The 19,396-nt window shown below is 41.0% G+C and overlaps 2 protein-coding genes across 6 annotated transcripts in view; one reads left to right on the forward strand and one right to left on the reverse strand.

Annotated features, from left to right (window-relative positions):
- Positions 1-13,176, forward strand: part of KLHDC2 (kelch domain containing 2) — a 50,816-nt gene extending 37,640 nt beyond the window's left edge. The window contains exons 13-14 of the mRNA XM_054530639.2: positions 8,760-8,881; positions 12,180-13,176. Of these exons, the coding sequence (XP_054386614.2) occupies positions 8,760-8,881; positions 12,180-12,313 (256 nt within the window). The 3' untranslated portion in view covers positions 12,314-13,176. The remainder of the gene's footprint in view (positions 1-8,759; positions 8,882-12,179) is intronic.
- NEMF (nuclear export mediator factor) overlaps positions 1-19,396 on the reverse strand; it is a 75,358-nt gene that overhangs the window by 27,058 nt on the left and 28,904 nt on the right. For 3 of the 5 annotated variants that reach the window (XM_024231393.3, XM_063715836.1, XM_063715838.1), the window contains 3 exons: positions 10,740-10,843; positions 9,973-10,035; positions 1,959-2,071 (listed from right to left, as the gene is read on the reverse strand). In XM_024231393.3, the coding sequence (XP_024087161.3) occupies positions 1,959-2,071; positions 9,973-10,035; positions 10,740-10,843 (280 nt within the window). The remainder of the gene's footprint in view (positions 1-1,958; positions 2,072-9,972; positions 10,036-10,739; positions 10,844-19,396) is intronic. The other 2 variants (XM_024231394.3, XM_063715837.1) reach the window with 1 other exon arrangement.

The raw sequence follows: 19,396 nt of genomic DNA on the forward strand, positions 1-19,396 counted from the left end.
ATGGGGCGGCCGGGCAGAGGCGCTCCTCACTTCCCCGATGATGGGCAGCCGGGCAGAGGAGCTCCTCACTTCCCAGACGGGGCGGCCGGGCAGAGACGCTCCTCACCTCCCAGACAGGGTGGCCAGGCAGAGGCGCTCCTCACTTCCTAGATGGGGCAGCCGGGCAGAGGCGCTCCTCACCTCCCAGACAAAGGGCAGCCGGGCAGAGGTGCTCCTCACATCCCAGACAATGGGCGGCCCGGCAGAGGCGCTCCTCACTTCCCAGACGGGGCGGCCAGGCAGAGGCGCTCCTCACCTCCCAGATGGGGCAGCCGGGCAGAGGCGCTCCCCACTTCCCAGACGGGGCAGCCGGGCAGAGGCGCTCCTCACTTCCCAGATGGGGCAGCCCGGCAGAGGCGCTCCTCACTTCCTAGACGGGACGGCCAGGTAGAGACGCTCCTCACATCCCAGACGGGGTGGTGGCCAGGCAGAGGCGCTCCTCACATCCCAGACGATGGGCGGCCAGGCAGAGACGCTCCTCACTTCCTAGACGGGGTGGCGGCCGGGCAGAGGCGCTCCTCATTTCCCATACGGGGCGGCCGGGCAGAGGGGCTCCTCACATCCCAGATGATGGGCGGCCAGGCAGAGACGCTCCTCACTTCCTAGACCGGGTGGCGGCCGGGCAGAGGCTGTAATCTTAGCACTTTGGGAGGCCAAGGCAGGCGGCTGGGAGGTGGAGGTTGTAGCGAGCCGAGATCACACCACTGCACTCCAGCCTGGGCAACATTGAGCATTGAGTAAGCGAGACTCCGTCTGCAATCTCAGCACCTCTGGAGGCCGAGGCGGGCAGATCACTCGAGGTCAGGAGCTGGAGACCAGCCCAGCCAACACGGCGAAACCCCGTCTCCACCAAAAATACACAAACCAGTCAGGCGTGGCGGCGCATGCCTGCAATACCAGGCACTCGGCAGGCCGAGGCAGGAGAATCACGGGAGCCCAAGGCAGGGAGGTTGCAGCGAGCCAAGATCAAGGCAGTACAGTCCAGCCTCGGCAACAGAGGGAGACCGTCGAAAGGAAGGAAGGAAGGAAGGGTGGTAGCAATTTATAATCCCCCTATATGACAACAGCACAGCACAGCATATAATAAATATAAAAAGATATAAAAATGAAACTAAATCTAAGGGAGTATAATGAAACTGAACTCTTTTTATCCTACTGTACAGCTTTAGGAACTTATAAAAGTACATCATCATCAATTATAATTCTCAAAAGTATGATAAGAAATCAATAGCAATGTGAGGTCAAATATGGAATGAAGTATCACCAAACAAAACAGCACTGGCCAGGCACCATGGCTCACGCCTGTAATCTCAGCACTTTGGGAGGCTGAGGCAAGAGGACCACTTAAGGTCAGAATTCAAGACCAGCCTGGCCAACATGGTGAAACCTCATTTCTACAAAGAAAAAAAAAAATGCAAAAAAAACCCAACAACATCATTAACCACAAAGAAGGGCAATTAATAAAAACAAGTGAATTTAAAAAACAAACGAACAGGATATGCCTACTTTTCTGGAAGGGCCCAAGAGAATTCAGAATATTCCAACAAAGATGAACACGAGAAAGGCCTTTTAGGTCAGTATGCCAATAATAATCAATAATAACTGGAACACTCTTTATCCTGTATAACTGTGTGGATCACTCTCTCTTCATTTACCTCTCTGCTCAAATCCTACCTTCCTAGAAAGGTTCCCCCAATACTTCATCCAAAACGGTATCCCCTATCACTCTCTATCCCCTTCCATGCTTTAAAAAATACTATTTCATAGCACTTATTACCTGACATTATGTACATATTTTCCTCTACCAAAAAAATGTTAGCTCTATTGAGCCTTGTCTGCTTTATTTACTTCTATACTCTCAAAATTTGGCACACAGTAGCTCTTAGCAAATTAAGAAAAAGGACAAGAGCCCTTATTACCTGATGATGGTACACCCACCAAGCACTAGTGATAACTCGTGCATCCCAAGCAGCACTGTAGCAAAGTGCCATTGTGCCAGCTTCAGTCAAGGTCCGTGGGGGGATGGGTTCTCCTGGAATAACAATGCATAATGTTTCAATACCAAAGTATGGACTTTCTCCAGAGCAAGATATGAAAATCACCTGCCGCATGACAGGGTCAATGATATCTCTTTTTTTTTTTTTTTTTTTTTTTTTTGAGACGGAGTCTCGCTCTGTTGTTCTGGCTGGAGTGCAGTGGCGCAATCTCAGCTCACTGCAGTCTCCGCCTCCCGGGTTCAAGCAATTCTCTGCCTCAGCCTCCCAAGTAGCTGCAATTACCAGCGCCCGCCACGAGGCCCGGCTAAATTTTTGTATCTTTAGTAGAGATGGGGTTTCACCATCTTGGCCAGGCTGGTCTTGAACTCCTGACCTCGTGATCCACCCGCCTCAGCCTCCCAGAATGCTGGAATTACAGCCATGAGCCACCGAGCCCAGCTGGTCAATCATATATCTTAAATACTAATACATTTTTACTTCACCATTATAAAAAGTTACTATTTTAATTAAAAATGTATTTTTAATATTGCTATTTACAGAGAAAGCTTTTAAATGACCTACATAAATAAAACATGTCAGAGAAGAAATATCCTCTCACATCAATAATTCTAACTTCACTCCAGAAAAGATAATTTAGAGAAATCCATTTAAAGTTTGAAGACTTCCAAAATTAAAATAGATTGGCTGAATAATGAACATGAAGAGCATATATCAATAACATGTCCCTTATGGTTAGATTTCAAATATTTTTAAATTGGGGTACAATTCACATGCCATAAAATTCACCCCTTTAAAGTACACAATTCAATGGCTTTTTGTATATTCATAATGCTGTGTGACCATGACCATCAATACTATTTAATTCCAGAATATTTTCATCATCCAAGAAAAGAAACCCTATATTCATTAGCAGCCACTCCCCATTTTCTCCTCTGTACCCAGCCCCTGGCAATTACTAATCTATTTTCTGTCTCTATGGTTTTGCCTATTTTGGACGTTTCATACAAATATAATCATACACAGCATTTTAGGTTTGGCTTCTTTCACTTAGCTTAATGTTTTTCAAGGTTCATCCATGTTAAAAGCACATATAAGTATTTCTGTTCTTTGTAAATCTGAATAATATTCCGTTATATGGATATACCACATTTTGTTTATTCATTAATTGAATGACATATGGATTGTTTCCATTTCTTGGCTATTATAAATAATGCTGCTATCAATATCTGCAAACAAGTTTTGTGTGGACACATACCGTTGCTTATCTTGGGTATATACCTAAGAGAGGAATTGCTGGGTCAATTATGTTTAACATTTTTTGGAACTGCCAAACCACTTCCCACAGCAGCTGTATCATTGTCCACTCCTACGAGCAGTATTCTATTTTCTCCACCATCATCACCAACACGTATTATTGTTTTCTCCAGAATCATCACCAACACGTGTTAGTGGGTATAAAGTGGTATCTTGTGATTTTTTTTTTTTTTTTTTTTTGAGCCGGAGTCTCGCTCTTTTCGCCCCGGCTGGAGTGCAGTGGCACGATCTCGGCTCACTGCAACCTCCACCACCTGGGTTCAAGTAATTCTCCTGCCTCAGCCTCCTGAGTAGCTGGGATTACAGGCATGCACCACTACGCCCGGCTAATTTTTATATATATATATTTTTTTACTAGAGATGGGGTTTCACTATACTGGCCAGGCTGGTCTCAAACTCCTGACCTCAAGTGATCCACCTGCCTCTGCCTCCCAAAGTGCTGGGATTACATGCATGAGCCACAGCGCCTGACTGGTATCTTGTGGTTTTGATTTCAATTTTCCTAATGACTGATGATACTGAGAATCGTTTCATGTGATTGTTGGCCATTCACGTATCTTTGCAGAAATATCCATTCAAATCTCTTGCTCATTTTTCAGCTGGGTTACTTCCCTTTCTATTGTTGAAACTTAGGAATTCTTTGGACACTAGTCTCATCAGATAAATGATTTGCAAATATTTTCTCTTATTCTGTGGGTTGTCTTTTTACTTTCTTGATAATGTTCTTTGGATTAAGGTTTTATTTATTTATTTTATTTTTTGAGACAGAATTTCACTCATCGCCCAGGCTGGAGTGCAATGATGCCATCTCAGCTCACTGCAACCTTCACCTCTAGGGTCCAAGCGATTCTCCTGACTCAGCCTCCCAAGTAGCTTGGATCCCAAGTAGCTTGGTATGCCCGCCACCATACCAGGCTAATTTTTCATATTTTTCAGTTAAGACAGGGTTTCACCATGTTGGCCAGGCTGGTCTCGAACTCTTGACCTCAGGTGATCCACCTGCCTCAGCCTCCCAAAGTGTTGGGATTACAGGCATGAGCCACCGTGCCCGGGCTGAATTAAGGTTTTTAATTTTATGTCTAACTTACCTGTTTTTTGTTTGATTACTTATGATTTTGGTATCATATCTAAGAAATTACTGCATGATACAAGATCATGAAAATTTATGCCTTGTTTTCTTCTAGCAGCTTTATACTTCTGGCTTTTAAGTTTAGGTCTTGGATGCACTTTAAGTTAATTTTTATAAATGGTGTGATTAAGAGGTCTAACTTCAATTTTTTGCATATGGATATCTAGTAGTGCCATACTACTGTTAAAAAGTTAAGCCACTGACTGGCAGAAAATACTTGCAAAAGACATAGCAGATAAAAGATTGTTATTTAAAATATAAAAAAACTCTTAGAACTCAACAGTAAAAACACAAACAGCTCAATTAAAAAATGGGCCAAAGACTTTTAACAGATACTGCATCAAAGATATACATATGAATATCTAATAAGCATATGAAAAGATGCTCTGCATCATATGTCATCAAGGAAATGCAAATTACAACACTGAAATACACTATGCATCAATGATAATGGCCAAAATCCAAAACGCTGACAACATTAAATTCTGGTGGCAGTGGAACAACAGGAACTCCCATTGCTGGTGGTGATGTTAAAAAGTATAGCCACTTTAGAAGACAGTCTAGTGGTTTCTTATAAAACTAAAAATACTCTTACCATGTGATTCAACAATCTTGATGTTTGGTATTTACCAAAATGAACTGAAAACTTATATCAGTACAAAAACCTGCAGAGATGTTTATAGTAGCTTTATTCATATTGCCAAAACATGGAAGCAACCAAATTCAGTAGATTAATGGATAAACTGTGGTTCATCCAGACAACTGAATATTATTCAGGGATAAAAAGAAATGAGCTATCAAGTCATGAAGAGACATGGAGGAAAGATAAAAGCATACTACTAAGTGAAGAAGCCAGCCTTTAAAGATCAGTGGTTGTCGGGGGTTGGGGGAAGAGAGGGATGAACAGGCAGGGCACAGAGGATTTTTTTAGCAGAGCCAAACTAAATCTGTATGATAATGGCAGATACATGTTTTATACATTTGTCCAAACTCAAAGACTATATACATCATCAAGAGTGAACCCTGGCTGGGCTCGGTGACTCATGCCTGTAATCCCAGCACTTTGGGAGGCCGAGGTGGGCAGAACACTTGAGGTCAGGAGTTCGAGACCAGCCTGGCCAACATAGTAAAACCCTGTTTCTTCTAAAAATACAGAAACTAGCCGGGTGTGGTGGCATATGCCTGTTAATTCCAGCTACTCTGGAGGCTGAGGCAGGAGAATCGCTTGAACCCGGGAGGCAGAGGTTGCAGTGAGCTGAGATTACACAACTGCACTCCAGGCTAGGCAACAGAGCAAGACTCTGTCTCAAAAAAAAAAAAAAAAAAAGAGTGAACCCTAATGCAAACTATGGACTCTGGGCCATGAGGATGTGTCAATGTAGGTTCATTAGTTGTAACAAATGTACCGTTCTGGTGGGGGATATTGATAGCAGGGGAGGCTACGCATGTATGCAGCAGGGGGTATGTGGGAAATCACACACATTCTGCTCAATTTTGTTGTGAACCTAAAACTGGTTGAAAAAAATGTCTATTTAAAAAAAGAGGCTGGGTGTGGTGGCTCATGCCTGTAATCCCAGCACTTTGGGAGGCTGAGGCGGGCGGATCACAAGGTCAAGAGATCAAGACCATCCTGGCTAACATGGTGAAACCTGGTCGCTACTAAAAATACAAAAAATTAGCTGGGCGCGGTGGCGGGCGCCTGTAGTCCCAGCTACTCGGGAGGCTGAGGCAGGAGAATGGTGTGAACCCAGGAGACGGAGCTTGCAGTGAGCCAAGATCGCACCACTGCACTCCAGCCTGGGTGACAGTGCAAGACTCCGTCTCAAAAAACCAAAAACAAAAAATTAAAAGAAAAAAAGAAAGAGGAAATTCTATCCCCATTGGTCTTGGCACCCCTGCTGAAAATTAACTGACCATAAACTACAGGTTTATTTCTGGAATCTCAATTCTATCCCTTGATCTATTTGTCCATCCTCATGCCAGTACCACAGTGTCCTGATTACTGTTACTCTGTAGAAAGCTTTAAAGTCAGAAAACATGAGTCCTTCAAAATTTGCTCTTCATTTTCAATACTGCTTTGGATAATCTGAGTCTCCTTGCATTACCACATGAATTTTAGAATCAGCTTCTCCATCTCTGAAAAAATAAAACAAAATAAAATGCAGGGCCAGGGGCCGTGGCTCATGCCTGTAATCCCAGTACTTCAGGAGGTCAAAGTGGATGGACTGCTCGAGCTCAGGAGCTCGAGACCAGTCTGGGCAACATGGCAAAACCTCGTCTCTACAAAAAACACAAAAATAAGTTGGGCACAGTGGCATGTGTCTATGGTCCCAACTACTCAGGAGGTTGAGATGGGAGGATCGCTTGAGCCTGAAAGTTCAAGGCTGCAGTGAGCCAATCGCACCACTTTATTACAGCCTAGGTGACAGCAGACCCTGTTTCAAAACAAAAAAAAAAAGCAGCTGCAATTTTGAGAGGGATTACATTGAATTCCTAGATTGCTGGGGAGTACTGCTATCAAAACAATATTAAGACTTCCAATACATATACATGGGATGTCCAATTTAGGTCTTTAATTCCTTAAAATAATTTTATAGTTTGTTATCTATAAGTGTTGTAGGTCTTTTGGTAAATTGATTCCTAAGTATTTTATTCTCTTTAATGCTAATTATAAATTGAATTGTTTTATTAATTTCCTTTTCAGATTGTTCATTGTTAGTGTATAGAAATACAACTGATTTTTGTTTACTGATCTCATATCCTGGACATTGCTGAACTTGTTTATTAGCTCTGATAATTACTGGTGGATCCTTTAGGTTTTTTAAATGTGTGAGATCATATCAACTGTAAACATAGGTAGTTTTACTTTTGCCTAATTTGGATTTTTTTTCTTTTTGTTGCCTAATGACCTATATAGAACCACAGGTATAATGTTAAATAGAAACGGCAAGAACAGACATTTGTCTTATTACTGATGGGAGGAGGAAGGTACCCAATCTTTCAGCATTAAGTATGATTGTTAGCTGTGGGTTTTTCATAAATGCTTGTTTACCAAGTTGAGGAATATCCCTTCTATTTCTAGTTTGCTGAGTGTTTTTATCACAAACAAATGTTGAATTCTGTCAAATGGTTTTTCTTCATAAGTTGAGATAATCCATGTGTGCTTTTTGTCCTTTATTAGTAGATTGTATTACATTAATTTCCATATACTGAACCAACCTTTCATTCCTGAGATAAATTACACTTTGTCATGGTATATAGTCATTTTAATATGCTGCTAGATTCAGTTGCTAATATTTTGTCAAAGATTTTTGTCTATATTTATAACCAGCATTGGTCTGTAGTTTTCTTGTGTTATCTTTGGTTTTGTAATACTGGCCTTGTAGAATGAGTTAGGAAGTGTTCCCATTGATCCTATTTTTTGGAAGAGTTTGTGAAGAACTGGCATTCAACCTTCTTTATAATTCACCAGTGAAGCCATCTGGCCTAAGGTTTTCTTTGATGAGTATTTTTTTTATATTTTTATTATTAATCTATCTCTGTACTTACAGGTTTATTTCAATTCTCTATTTCTTCTTGAGTCAGTTTTAGTATTTATATCTTTCTAGGAATTTGTCCATTTCATCTAGGTTACATAATCTGTTGGCATATAATTGTTCATGGTATTCCCTTATAATCCTTTCAATATCTGTAAAGTCTGTAGTAATGTTCCCTATTTCATTCCTGATTTTAGGGATTTGAGTCCTCTATTTTCTTGGTCAGTCTAGCCAAGGGTTTATCAATTTTGTTTATCTTTTCAAAGAACCAACTTGGGTTTTGTTCATTTTCTCTATTTTTTTCCTATTCTCTGTTTTATTCATTTCTACTCTAATATTTACTATTTTCTTCCTTCTCCTTGCTTTGGGTTGTTTTTCTAGTTCTTAAGGTGCAAAGTTAGGTTACTGATTTGAGATCTTTCCTCTTTTTAAATATAGGCATTTACAGCTATAAATTACCCCCAAGGGCTGCTCTTCTTGCATCTCATAAGTTTTGATACACTGTATTTTCATTTCATTCATCTCAAAGTGTTTTGTGGCATCTTTTGTGATTTCCTCTTTGTTCCACTGCTTATTTATAACTGTGGTATTTAATTTCCACATACTTATGAATTTAAAACATTTTCTTCTACTCCTGGTTTCTAATTTCACCCCATTATAGTCAGAAAACTTACTTTGTCTAATTTCAATAGTTTTACAATAGTTTTAAATGTATTGAGGCTTGTTTTTGTTTTTGTTTTTTAGATGGAGTCTCGCCCTGTTGCCCAGGCTGAAGTGCAATGGCACCGTCTCAGCTCACTGTAACCTCTGCCTCCTGGGTTCAAGCGATTCTCCTGCCTCAGCCTCCCGAGTAGCTGGGACTACAGGTGTGTGCCACCACGCCCAGCTAATTTTTTGTATTTTTAGTAGAGACAGGGTTTCACCATGTTAGCCAGGTTGGTCTTGACCTCCTGACCTCATAATCTGCTTGCCTCAGCCTCCCAAAGTGCTGGGATTACAGGTGTGAGCCACTGCATCTGGCCGAGGGTTGTTTTATAGACTATCCTATGGTCTACCCCAGAGAATATTTCATGTGCACTTAAGAATACAGGGTGAACACCCCAAATCTGAAAATCCAAAATGCTCCAAAATCTAAAACTTTCTGAGTGCAGCATGATGACTCAAAGAAAATGCCCACTGGAGTTTGCTAGAAACGTTTTGCAGCATTTTGAACCTGTGATTTTTAGATTTGGGATGCTCAACTGGTAAGTATAATGCAAATACTTCAAATATAAAAACACTCTGGTCCCAAGCATTTCAGATAGGATACTCAACCTGTATGGTGCTGCTGTTAAGTAGAGTATTCTAGAGATGTCTGTTAGATTTAGTTTATAGTGTTGTACAAGTCTTCCATTTCCTTGCTGATTCTGTGTCCAGTTATTCTAACTATGACTGAAAGTTGGGTATTAAAGTCCTCAACTATTACTGTAGAACTATCTCTCTCTCCCTTCAATTCCATCAGGTTTGCTTTATGCATTCTAGGACTCTGTTATTAGCGGCACATATGTTTATAATTGTTACATCTTCCTGATAGACTGATCCTTTTATCATTACATCTTTTTTTATTACGTGTGTCTCTGTGTGTGTGTGTGTGTGTGTGTGTGTTTTAGAGACAAAGTCTCAGTCTGTCACCCAAGCTGATCCTCCCACTTCAACTTTCTGTAGCTGGGACTACAGGTGCATGCCACTGCACCCAGCGTTTTAAAAAAATTTTTCTAGAGATGAGGTGTCACTTTCTTGCCCAGTCTGGTCTCAAACTCCTGGCCTCAAATAATCCTCACACTTCAGCCTCCCAAAGTGCTGGGATTACAGGCATGAGCCACCACATCTGGCCCTCTATTAAATTTTTGTCTTACAGTCACACTAGAAATATTTTAAAGAAAGGAACACGAGTTCTGAATAAAAAGAAATATATTACCTGTTGGATTCTTAATTACACAGCTAGTAGCTCCATGAAGATCAGCATGTACATAAATGTCTCCTTAAATACAGACAAATAAAAAATGACACTTTAAGTCCTAATTCTTTTTTTCCTTTTTTTTTTTTCAGATGGCGTCTTGCTCTGTCACCCACGCTGGAGTGCAGTGGCGCGAGTTCGGCTCACTGCAACTTCTGCCCCTGAGGTTCAGGCAATTCTCCCACCTCAGCCTCCCAAGTAGCTGGGATTACAGGCGTGCACCACCACGTCCAGCTAATTTTTTTGGTACTTTTAGTGGAGACAGGGTTTCACCATGTTGGCCAGGCTGTTCTTGAACTCCTGACCTCAGGTGATCCACCTGCCTCAGCCTCCCAGAGTGGCTGAGATTACAGGTGTGAGCCACCACGCCCGGCCAAGTCCTACTTCTAAGTGTGAAAAATGATTGCAAACTTTAACACCGCAACAGTAAGCTTTTAAAAATTTGACCTACAATAACTTTGAAGACTGAAAGTTATTCTGTTAATGTAATAGAGTACTGAAAGTCCAACAATGCAGATTAGCTCAGCAATACCATTTTAGGAATATTCACTTAAGAACTAAAAGCATCAAAACACATATGCAACAAACCATGAAGCATCATGCATCAAATCTTTCTACTAGTTAAATCTATCAAACAAAAGAGTATAACAAGAAAATCAATGCCTAATATTGAGATAAATGATTCAAACATTTAAGAGAAAATTTTTCCGAATTTTAATCTTACCTACCTGGTGTCAAGTATCTTTTCACAATTATTTCATTCTGTTGCTGATCTCGTCCACCTATAATTAGATAGTTCTCTGAGCTAATGAACCATAGAAATTTCTCAAACCTATCAAAATGAAAGAAAAAAAGTTAACTTTTCTTTATAGCTGCCTGAATTCATACCCTTTTTGCAAACAAAACAAAACAGGAAGCTATCCTGCCTGTGTAGTTTAAGACAAGTTGATGGTTTAATTTTTTTAAGGCATCAAGCTGAATTTTACTAAAAACCTATAATACAAATTGCCCTAGGATATTCTTAAGACAGTCTTAGAAAAAAGAAATTAAATTCTATGTTTAAAAAAGTTATCTCCTTACTCCATATAGCCTTCTTAAACTCAACTTCTAACAATAAATTTCATAAAGCAAAAGTATAAAATGTCATATGGTCCTTAGGTTTAGCTTTCTTTTAGTGAGGCACTGAATAGGCTTTAGACCACTGAATAGGCTTTAGACCACTAATAAGAAAGAAATGTTGTTTTCCCACTCTGCTCTCAATAAATGAACGTAATTAATCTTTATATATGATATTCTTTACATTTTTTTAAACACAAAAGACCAAAAATTGTCTTTAGGAGGGTAAAATTACAACTTTTCTCAAAAGACAAAATAACTTGGGTTTTCATGATTAATACCTGCAAGATAAAAAGTATGGAGTATATTATCTGTATGACATTTAGAAAATGACATGCAAGACAGATGAACATAAGTACTTGCTACATTATATATGACTACAGAGATTATCTTCTGTATGATTTAATTCACAGTTTTTAAAACTTTTGGTTAAAAATGGTAGACTAAGCACAGATACTTAAACTCCCTAATATAATAGCGAAAGGACTTTACTATTTTCTAATCTGACTTTTTGATTGGGTAACACATACTCATGGTTGAATAAAATCTTTTACTTATATAAAAAAGGTCAGCTGGACGCGTTGGCTCACGCCTGTAATCCCAGCACTTCGGGAGGCCGAGGTGGGCAGATCACGAGCTCAGGAGATCGAGACCATCCCGGTTAACATGGTGAAACTCCATCTCTACTGAAAATATGAAAAATTAGCTGGGCGTGATGGCGGGTGCCTGTAGTCTCAGCTACTCGGGAGGCTAAGGCAGAAGAATGGCGTGAACCTTGGAGGCGCAGCTTGCAGTGAGCTGAGATCGCGCCCCTGCACTCCAGCCTAGACAACAGAGTGAGACTCCATCTCAAAAAAAAAAAAAAAAAAAAAATATATATATATATATATATAAAAAAGATAGTGAGAGATCCTGCATCCCCCCTTCAGTTCCTGTCACTACACCAAAGAGGGAGCCATTGTGACTGGCTTCCTGAGTATCCATCTCAAGATTCTTTATACATAGAAAAGCTAAAATATTTATCCTAATCTTCTCTTTTTTGTTGTGGGAAGTCAGGGACCCTGAACGGAGGGACCAGCTGGAGCTGCGGCAGAGGAACATAAATTGTGAAGATTTCATGGACATTTACCAGTTCCCAAACAATACTTTCACAATTTCTTACGCCTGTCTCACTTTAATCTCTTAATCCTGTTATCTTCATAAGCTGAGGACGTAGGTCACCTCAGGACCACTGTGATAATTGTGCTAACTGTACAAATTGATTGTAAAGCATGTGTTTGAACAGTATGAAATCAGTGCACCTTGAAAAAGAACAGAATAACAGCGATTTTCAGGGAACAAGGGAAGACAACCATAAGGTCTGACTGCCTGCAGGGTTGGACAAAATAGAGCCATGTATTTCTTCCTGCAAAGAGCCTACAAACGGACATGCAAGTAGGGAAGGTATCACTAAATTCTTTTCCTAGCAAGGAATATTAATAATTAATACCCTGGGGGAAGGAATGCATTGGGGGGGTGGGGGGGGGAAGTCTATACAAAAGGCCACTCTGGGAGTGTCTGTCTTACGCAGTTGAGATAAGGACTGAAATACACCCTGGTATCCTGCAGTACCCTCAGGCTTATTAGGGTGGGGAAAAAACTCCACCCTGGTAAATTTGCGGTCAGGGTTCTCTGCTCTCGAACCCTGTTTTCTGTTGTTTAAGATGTTTATCAAGACAATACGCGCACCGCTGAACATAGACCCTTATCAGTAATTCTGCTTTTGCCCTTTGCCTTGTGATCTTTGCTTTTGCCCTTTGCCTTGTGATCTTTGTTGGACCCTTATCAGGAGTTTCTGATTTTGCCCTTGTCCTGTTTCCTCAGAAGCATGTGATCTTTGTTCTCCTTTTTGCCCTTTGAAGCATGTGATCTTTGTGACCTACTCCCTGTTCTCGCACCCCCCTCCCCTTTTGAAATCCTTAATAAAACTTGCTGGCTTTAAGGCTCAGGTGGGCATCATGGTCCTACCGATACGTGATGTCACCCCTGGCAGCCCAGCTGTAAAATTCCTCTCTTTGTACTCTTTCTCTTTATTTCTCAGCTGGCTGACACGGAAAATAGAAAGAACCAACCTATGTTGAAATACTGGGGGTGGGTTTCCCCGATACATTTTTAGACATAGCACAAACTGTTCTGCATATTGCTTTTTTCACCTAAAAGTACATTTTCTTCATTGCTGAATGGATGCACTACACTTACTTAACCATTCCCCTACTGATAGTAAAGAGGTTTGTAAAAAGACAAAGACATACAAAAAGAATGGGAGAGAAAAATCAAAGATGTATTTTGTAATCATCCTAGTAAAGGAATGTATAGCCAACAAGTCAATAAAAAGTAGTCAATCAAAAGAAGGCAATAATGAAGACAAAAGAGGACACAGAACAAATGGGATAAGCAAAAAACAAACAGTAAGTGGGTGGATTTAAACCCAAATATATCAGAGATTACATTAAATATAAATGCATTAAATGCCCAGGTAAAAGGCAAAGACTGTCAGACTGGAAAACAATGACAATGATATATATGATGCTCCTTTAAAATATATGGATGGAAAGGTTGAAATATAATGATGAAAAAAGATAGTCCAGGCATGGTGGCTTATGCCTGTAATCCCAGCACTTTGGGAGGCCAAGGCAGGTGCATCACTTGAGGTCTGGAGTTTGAGACCAGCCTGGCCAACATGATGAAGCCTCATCTCTACTAAAAATAGAAAAATTAGCCAGGCATGGTGGCGGGCGCCTGTAATCCCAGCTACTCAGAGGGCTGAGGCAGAATTGCTTGAACCCAGGAGGCAGAAGTTGCAGTGAGCCAAGACTGCACCACTGCACTTCAGCCTGGGTGACAGAGCAAGACTGTGTCTCAAAAAACAAAAAACAAACAAATAAAAAAGATATACCATGTAAACACTAACCAAAAGAAAGCTGATCTAGTTACACCTGACAAAGAAGGAAAAAATAGTTATAAGTTAGAAGGACATTTCATTAAAGTTGATAAAAGACTCAATTCATTAGGAAGACATAACAGTTATATAGTTTTATCACCTAATTACATTGTCTCATATATAAAAAGCAAAAACTGGCAGAAGTAAAAGGAGAAACGGACAAATTCGCAGAAGAATATTATAAACTTTCTGCCAATATATTTTAAACTTTAGACAAAGTCTTTAAAAAAACACTGCTTACCAAAACTAGGAAATTTGAACAGTCCTTACATTTACTAAATAATTTGAATCTGCAATGAAAAGCTTTCCCAAAGAAAACTCCAGGACTACTCACTCAGCTTCACAGGTGAATTTCATCAGCTATTTAAGAACAATTGAAAAAGGAACACTTTCCAACTTATTTTATGAGGCAATATGACCTTGATACCAATACCCAACAAGAACATTACCAGAAATGAAAACTACAGGATAATTCTATTCATCAACAGAGATGTCAAACAAAACAGAGAGGGAGAAGAGACAAATATAACCAAATTTTGAAAGCTGGAAAACAAATGGACAAGTGATCAGGCTTTTTTTTTTTTTTTTCGAGACAGAGTCTCGCACTGTCGCCCAGGCTGGAGTGCAGTGGCCCGATCTCGGCTCACTGCAAGCTCCACCTCCTGGGTTCATGCCATTCTCCTGCCTCAGCCTCCCGAGTAGCTGGGACTACAGGCGCCCGCCACCACGCCCGGCTAATTTTTTTTGTATTTTTAGTAGAGACGGGGTTTCACTGTGTTAGCCAGGATGGTCCCGATCTCCTGACCTCGTGATCCGCCCGCCTCGGCCTCCCAAAGTGCTGGGATTACAGGCGTGAGCCACCGTGCCCGGCTGTGATCAGACTTAAGAAGCTGAATCCTAAGCTGATGGTGAAAAAAGCAATAACTAAATTTGCAATGTAAAACTCATAAAAGGCTAAACAAATGGCAGCACAAACACTTAAGGAAATAAGAGTTTAAGATGGGAATGAAAACAGGAGGACTGGCTGAGAGTCTGTTCAAGAAGCAGTTAGTTCCATATATGTTCTTTCCGGCTAATTCCTGTTCCATTTCCTAACAGAAGGCCAGAGGTTAATTTCTCTAGAAAGGGTATAAAGAAGATCTCTGGACAAGGGTAAATGTGGCACAGCTATATAATCAGGAGTAATATATGTAAAACGCAGCAAATAAGTAAATGAATTACTGGATCCTAAGACTCTCAGCCTATTATTTCCACTGGGCTCCCCAAATGCTGCAGCAGCCAGGTCTTCACCTTACAAGCAGGAGAAAAAAAGAATCTTTTCCGGGAAATGAAACTAGCTCAAGGGGAAAAGGGCTAAAAACAATGAGGATTCTACACAAAATGGCCAACACAGATCATTTCACAAGCCCAACCACCCAGGGAACTTCCAATCAGCATTTTAATACCCTACCATAAAATGTAAAACGTTGAACAGACAATCAAGGAGCACCAGACACTAATATGAAAGATGGAGACAAAAGCAACATTTAAAAAAAAGTGCCTGTAGTCCCAGCTACTCAGCAGCCTGTGCGACAGAGCGAAACTCTGTCTCCAAAAGAAAAAAAGAAAAGGAGGGTGCGGTAGGGCTGATGTGGGTATGTCAAAAACTAACAAGTTACAGTAACATGAGTAACTAGACATCCAATATATGTCATGAGGAATACAGTTAACAATACCATATTATATATTGGAAATTTGCTGAGAGTAGATTTTTAAGTGCTCTTACAAGACACACAAAAAACAGAGTAACTACGTGAGATGATGGATATATTAATGTGCTTGACTGTTTCATTTCATTATGCATATGTATATAATAAAAACATATTATAGACCTTAAATATATATATATATATACACACACCCATATATATATATACACACCCATATATATATACACCCATATATATATATACACCCATATATATATATATATATATACACACACACACCCATATATATATATATATATATATATATATATATATATATATATTTTTTTTTTTTTGAGATGGAGTCTCGCTCTGTTGCCCAGGCTGGAGTGCAGTGGCACGGTCTTGGCTCACTGCAACGTCTGCCTCCCAGGCTCAAGTGATCCTCCCACCTCAGCCTCTCAAGTAGCTGGGACTACAGGTGCGCACAACCACACCTAGCTAATTTTTGTATTTTTGTAGAGACGGGGTTTCGCCATGTCGCCCAGGGTGGTCTCGAACTCCTCACCTCAAGTTACCTGCCCGCCTATGGTCTCCCAAAGTGCTGGGATTACAGGCATGAGCCACCGCACCCAGCCTATCCCCGTCTTTATAGAAACATCTTGAAAAGGAGAGAGTTCTGAATGTTGATGTCCCTGAGGTAGAGCAATTGCATGTACCCAAAATCTGTGTTTTTGTTTGTGAGCATCTGGTCCAGTGCCCTCCCTTCACTTGCTCTGAGGGTGTAGGATGTTGTGATACCCATTAGCTAATTACCTTTGGGAAATGATTTCAGAGGATTAGAGTGCCACTTCAGCCACCCTTTTTTTTTTTTTTTTTTTTTCTGAGACAGAGTCTCACTCTGTTGCCCAGACTGGAGTGCAGTGGCACCATCTCGGCTCACTGCAACCTCCGCCTCCCAGGTTCAAGCGATTCTTCTGCCTCAGCCACCCGAGTAGCTTGGTCTACAGGCACAAGCCACCACACCTGGCTAATTTTTGTATTTTTAGTAGAAACGGGGGTTCACCTTATTGGCCAGGCTGGTCTCGAACTCCTTATCTCGTCATATGCCCGCCTCAGCCTCCCAAAGTGCTGGGATTACAGGCATAAGTCACTGTGGCTGGCACCCATTTCCTTTTGTTTGACGGCAGGCAAGTGTTTGTGTGTTTGTTGAAATGACACATTTGATCCTTTTTATGGCTCAAAGAAAAGTTAATGAATACGTTTTGAGTTTGGTGCCATGACAGAGTCATTCCTCAAACCTGTCAGCACTTATGCGTTGTCCTCTGGTCACTGCATAACTTCGCTTAAGTTCCTTACCCTCTCCGTTTCAGATTCTGAAAGTATCGTATCAAGAGCTAATAATGGGCTGGGTGCGGTGGCTCATGCCTATAATCCCGGTACTTTGGAAGGATGAGGAGGGTGGATCACTTGAGGTCAGGGTTCAAGACTAGCCTGGCCAATATGGTGAAATCCATCTCTACTGAAAGTACAAAAGTTAGCCGGGCATGGTGGCGCACACCTGCAGTCCCAGCTACTTGGGAGGCTGAGGCAGGAGAATCCATTGAGCCTGGGAGGTGAAGGCTGCAGTGAGCCAAGATCGCGCCACTGCACTCCAACGTGGGCAACAGAGCTAGGACTCTGTCTCAAAGAAAAAAAAAGTAATAATGGTAGGGCCATTTTATCTGTAATCCCAGCACTTTGGGAGGCTGAAGTGGGAGGATCACTTGAGCCCAGGAGTTCGAGATCAGCCTGGGCAACACTGAAAGATCCCGTCTCTACTTAAAAAAAAAAAAAGGTAATGGTGGCCCCTTTCCTCTCATTTACACACTGCAGGGATGAAAAGGATGACAATGTCTATGTGTGTAACAGATTGTGGAAAGACTACCGCCATGTTAAGTGAAGAAAGGGAGTATGTCTGCTGAACACATTAACTTCTGGTCTCCAATCAGTATGTGTGGTGGGGTAGGGGGACTTCATGACTTTAACTTTTTGTTTTTGAGAAGTCTAGCATTATCAGAGTCCCCTTAGAGATTTTTTTTTTTTTTTTTTTGAAGACAGAGTCTTGCTCTGTCACCCAGGCTGGAGTGCAGTGGCACGATCTCGGCGTACTGAAACCTCTGCCTCCCATGTTCAAGTGATTCTCGTGTCTCAGCCTCCCTAGTAGCTGGGATTACAGGCACCTGCCACCACACTCAGCTAATTTTTTTTGTATTTTTAGTAGAGATGGGTTTTCACCATGTTGGCCAGGTTGGTCTCGAACTCCTAACTCCCAGTGATCCACCTGTCTTTGTCTCCCAAAGTGCTAGGATTACATAGGTGAGCACCACCGTGCCCAGCCTAAATATATATAATTTTTAAAAATTTAAAAAGAAACAACTTCGAGAAGACAGAGACTTGCAAAAAAAGAATACTAAAAAAATTTAATACATCAAAACTATTCTCAGAGAGCTAAAAGAAACTAAAGCAGAAACTTATTTATTTTTTTAAAAAGGGTATATTCCAAGAACAAAAAAAAAAGTCCTCTCTTTTTTTGCCAGGAACACTATGTTGAGAAGAGAGTTCTTAAAATTAAAAACATGATAGGAAGTAATAAAAAATTCAGTGGAAGGATTTGGTGGAAGATAAAGCTGAGGAAACTCCCAGGATGTAGAGCAAAATGATAGACTTGAAAACAGAAAATACAACAAAATTGGAGGACTGGTCTAGGGGGTTCCATATCTTAAAAACAAGATTTCCAGAAGGAAAAGAAAAAAGAAAGCAGAGGCAGTTTTTCAAGAACTATTTCCAGAAAATGTCTCAGAATTGAAAGTTTCTGAATTAAAACAGCCCACAAAGTATCCAACATAATGGATTAAAACATCACCACCAACCCCAATTGTAAAATTTTGAAAAATTTGGAGAAAACATTGGGAGGGGAGAAATATCTACAAGCTTGTAGAAAGGCAAAAACAAGTTTCATGTAAAATATCAACTATCAGCCAGGTGTGATGGCTCAAGCCTGTAATCCCAGCATTTTGGGAGGCTGAGGCGGGCAGATCACTTGAGGCCAGGAGTTAAGAGACCAGCCTGGACAACATGGCAGAAACCCTTCTCTACTAAACACACAAAAATTAGTTGGGCGTGGTGGCGCGCACCTGTAATCCCAGCTACTCGGGAGACTGAGACAGGAGAATCACTTGAACCCAGGAAGCGGAGGTTGCAGTGAGCCAAGATCACGCCACTGCACTCCAGCCTGGGCAACAAAGTGAGACTCTGTCTCAAAAAAATAAAATAAAAAATAAAATATCAACTATCAAAATAATACCAGATTTCTCAAGTTACTACAATGAAGCAATACCTTTAAAACTCTGAAGAGGCAGGGCATGGTGGCTCACGCCTATAATCCCAACACTTTGGGAGGCCAAGGCCAGTGGAACACGAGGTCAAGAGTTTGAGACCAGGGTGGCCAGTAAGGCGAAACCCCATCTCTACTAAAAATACAAAAATTAGCCAGGTGTGGTGGTGGGTGCCTGTAATCCCAGCTACTCCAGAGGCTGAAGCATAAGAATCGCTTGAAACC

Source organism: Pongo abelii, chromosome 15 (assembly GCF_028885655.2).
Source record: "Pongo abelii isolate AG06213 chromosome 15, NHGRI_mPonAbe1-v2.0_pri, whole genome shotgun sequence".
Lineage (NCBI taxonomy): Eukaryota > Metazoa > Chordata > Mammalia > Primates > Hominidae > Pongo > Pongo abelii.